This window comes from Coenobita brevimanus, chromosome 12 (genome assembly GCF_032717465.1).
Source record: "Coenobita brevimanus isolate Jiangsu-jjx chromosome 12, ASM3271746v2, whole genome shotgun sequence".
In the NCBI taxonomy this organism is placed as follows: domain Eukaryota; kingdom Metazoa; phylum Arthropoda; class Malacostraca; order Decapoda; family Coenobitidae; genus Coenobita; species Coenobita brevimanus.
Window position 1 is genome coordinate 18,121,992 of NC_136965.1, and position 2,500 is coordinate 18,124,491.

The 2,500-nt window shown below is 43.9% G+C and overlaps 1 protein-coding gene across 1 annotated transcript in view; it reads right to left on the reverse strand.

Moving 5' to 3' along the window:
• LOC145413012 (cell adhesion molecule Dscam2-like) overlaps positions 1–2,500 on the reverse strand; it is a 27,507-nt gene that overhangs the window by 15,736 nt on the left and 9,271 nt on the right. Inside the window, exon 8 of the mRNA XM_080282834.1 lies at positions 1,631–1,735. Coding sequence (XP_080138960.1) covers positions 1,631–1,735 — 105 coding nt within the window. The remainder of the gene's footprint in view (positions 1–1,630; positions 1,736–2,500) is intronic.

The following is a 2,500-nucleotide window of genomic DNA, read 5'->3' on the forward strand; positions in this document are numbered from 1 at the left end:
GAAGGGATCAGCACAGGTACATAGCACTAGTCACGAAGAGTTTTAGGGAAAGGATGTAGGACCATAGCATTATCTTTTTCTACCACTGACATACGTGACATAAGCTTCTGACAGACGAAAATCTGGGCCAAGTTGAGTTGAAACAAGTGTAGTGTTCATTTACATAACTCCTGCATCTAGGCATGGAGTCGTGAAGCAAATCTACAAGGCATCAGCTTCAATCCCAGTTCAGTTGCTAGAGATAAAATACTGTTGCGTGTTGCTTTCGGTGAATATCTAATGTCTCCTTTTTGTATTCAGGGTGTCCCGGGAATGGACTTACTAACTTCACGAGGCGATTCTAGGGCTGATAATTGAGTATAAAAATGCTGTATCAACTTTGGTCCAATTTTCAACGGTTACACAGATAGTTATTACTGGCCTTATGTGTGAATTATGACGATGACCATTTTGGCCCATATGGTCATCAGTACCTGTAGCTCCATAAGGGTTGAAAATAGAACACAAGTTGGTATATCAATTCTTACTCAATACCAGGACAAGAATCATCGCCTGAGGGTAGAATTCAAGAACCAGACGTCTTGTATATGGTCAGAGACAATTATCAGCCTAGTATTTTACCTCCTCTGCCTCTAGCTCTCCTCTGGTGGCAGTTATCCTAAGCTAAAAGAAGGTTGATAAGTTTCTCTACCTATAGCTGATTCTTTTTACTATGGTGTGTCAGAGAGGAAACTGATGGGCATAACTGTGAAGCAGACACAGTAGGAAAGGAAGCAAAATTTAGTCCCTGAACGTCACTGTACACTGATGCAAAACACGGCTTGTCCACCACTGTTTCAGAGTCAGTTAGCTGCTTAATACGTCGTCTCTGCAATGCTTTGGACCAAGGTAAATTTATTCCATTGGCTACACTGAAACTAACGTTTTCACTCAGACCCAAGTTAAGTGAATTTCTGACAACTTCAGTACATTTAACGTGAACCAACGCTAAATCAAATGACCATACTATTACTAAGTAAAGTTTCCAAACATACGTAAAGAACGGTTTCTTTTAATGACACTTCACTAAAACGGCTGACACACACACAGTTCTGATCGTCTGGTGGTGATACAGAATTGCATAAAAATAAATCGAGGTCCACCATTCCACATACCATAACCTACAATATCTAAGACGCTGACAAATGAAATCCATACTGTCAATCACTTTATGACTGTCTGGGGTGAAGATCTGCAGTGGTTAACTATTACTCAGACAAACCAGTGAATACAGTGACACGGCCTGAGACAATACGTGGGATCCAGTGCCTTATAGCTGGTGTGTGTGCGTGTAAGTCACCGGGTCGGTCAGGATCACTTAATGGTCGTGATCGTCAGCTTTTACCCTCCCGGAAGGGAGCTGAGAGCTAATATAGTCCGATCTAAGGGCAAGGCTGTGACCTTCACACACGCACACACCCGTCCCCTTGCTCAAGGGGGACAGTAACCACCCACTTCGTCAGTGAAACTTTTCGCAACCTGAGCGAGGCGCGAACTCCCGTCCACCAGGTGGCAAGCGAGAGCGTTACCACTGCGCCAGCGAGCGGTGTAGAATGTGTGTGTGTGTGTGTGTGTGTGTGTGTGTGCTCACCTTGACCCTGATGTTGGCTGTTTTGTTGACGGCAGCAGCGGCGTTGGCAGCTTCACAGGTATAGGCGCCTGAGTGGTGCTCCTGTAGCCTCTTCAACACCAGCACCTGCAGTACAGTCATTCTACTTCACGCACGACAATGACCTCTTACAGCTTATCCCTCTGACTTAACTCCTCCCAGCCCCTTCCATCCCAGATCCATACAGTTACCAATTTCACCTCTCCATCTGGTGTTGGAGAGGGGCGCCTTCTCTTGGTGGAACCTATTTCACCGGGTGGCTCCTTTACCACGGTTATACCAACGTCCCTTTTCCCCTTCCCCATCCCCCGAAAGGAGGATGGTGGGCTGCAGAAGAGTAACTTGAGCCTGCAGTCTACTGGGTTCAAATTCAGATGAGCCTGAAGCCACAACATCAATAACAACAACAACGACAACATTACCTCAGGGCAATGGTTTACAACTATAGTCTGGCCTAAATATTGTCAGTTTGTTTCATCATAGCTCGTCAAATTGGCCAGTTCCTATTTTACATAATATTCTCTGCCTACCTCTTCCCATCGCTCCACCTCTGGACTGCAGGAGTGTTAGAATGTTACCAGTTGTTCATCTGATACTTTTACTTTAAATAAAAAACAGAGCTCCTTCTATATACGTCTGTGGTCTGATTTGTGGTGATTTTTTTTTCTAATTCCGTCTGCTCTTGCACATACCACACATTCAACACCTACCCACGCTGCATCACTACCTATGATATCATGATGAATATAATAGCAAAATACAAATGAACTAATCAACATTGTATGTATTTCTTTTCGATTACACCACACAAGAAGCAGTTTCATTGTGTGAGATATTAATTTTGAATGATTT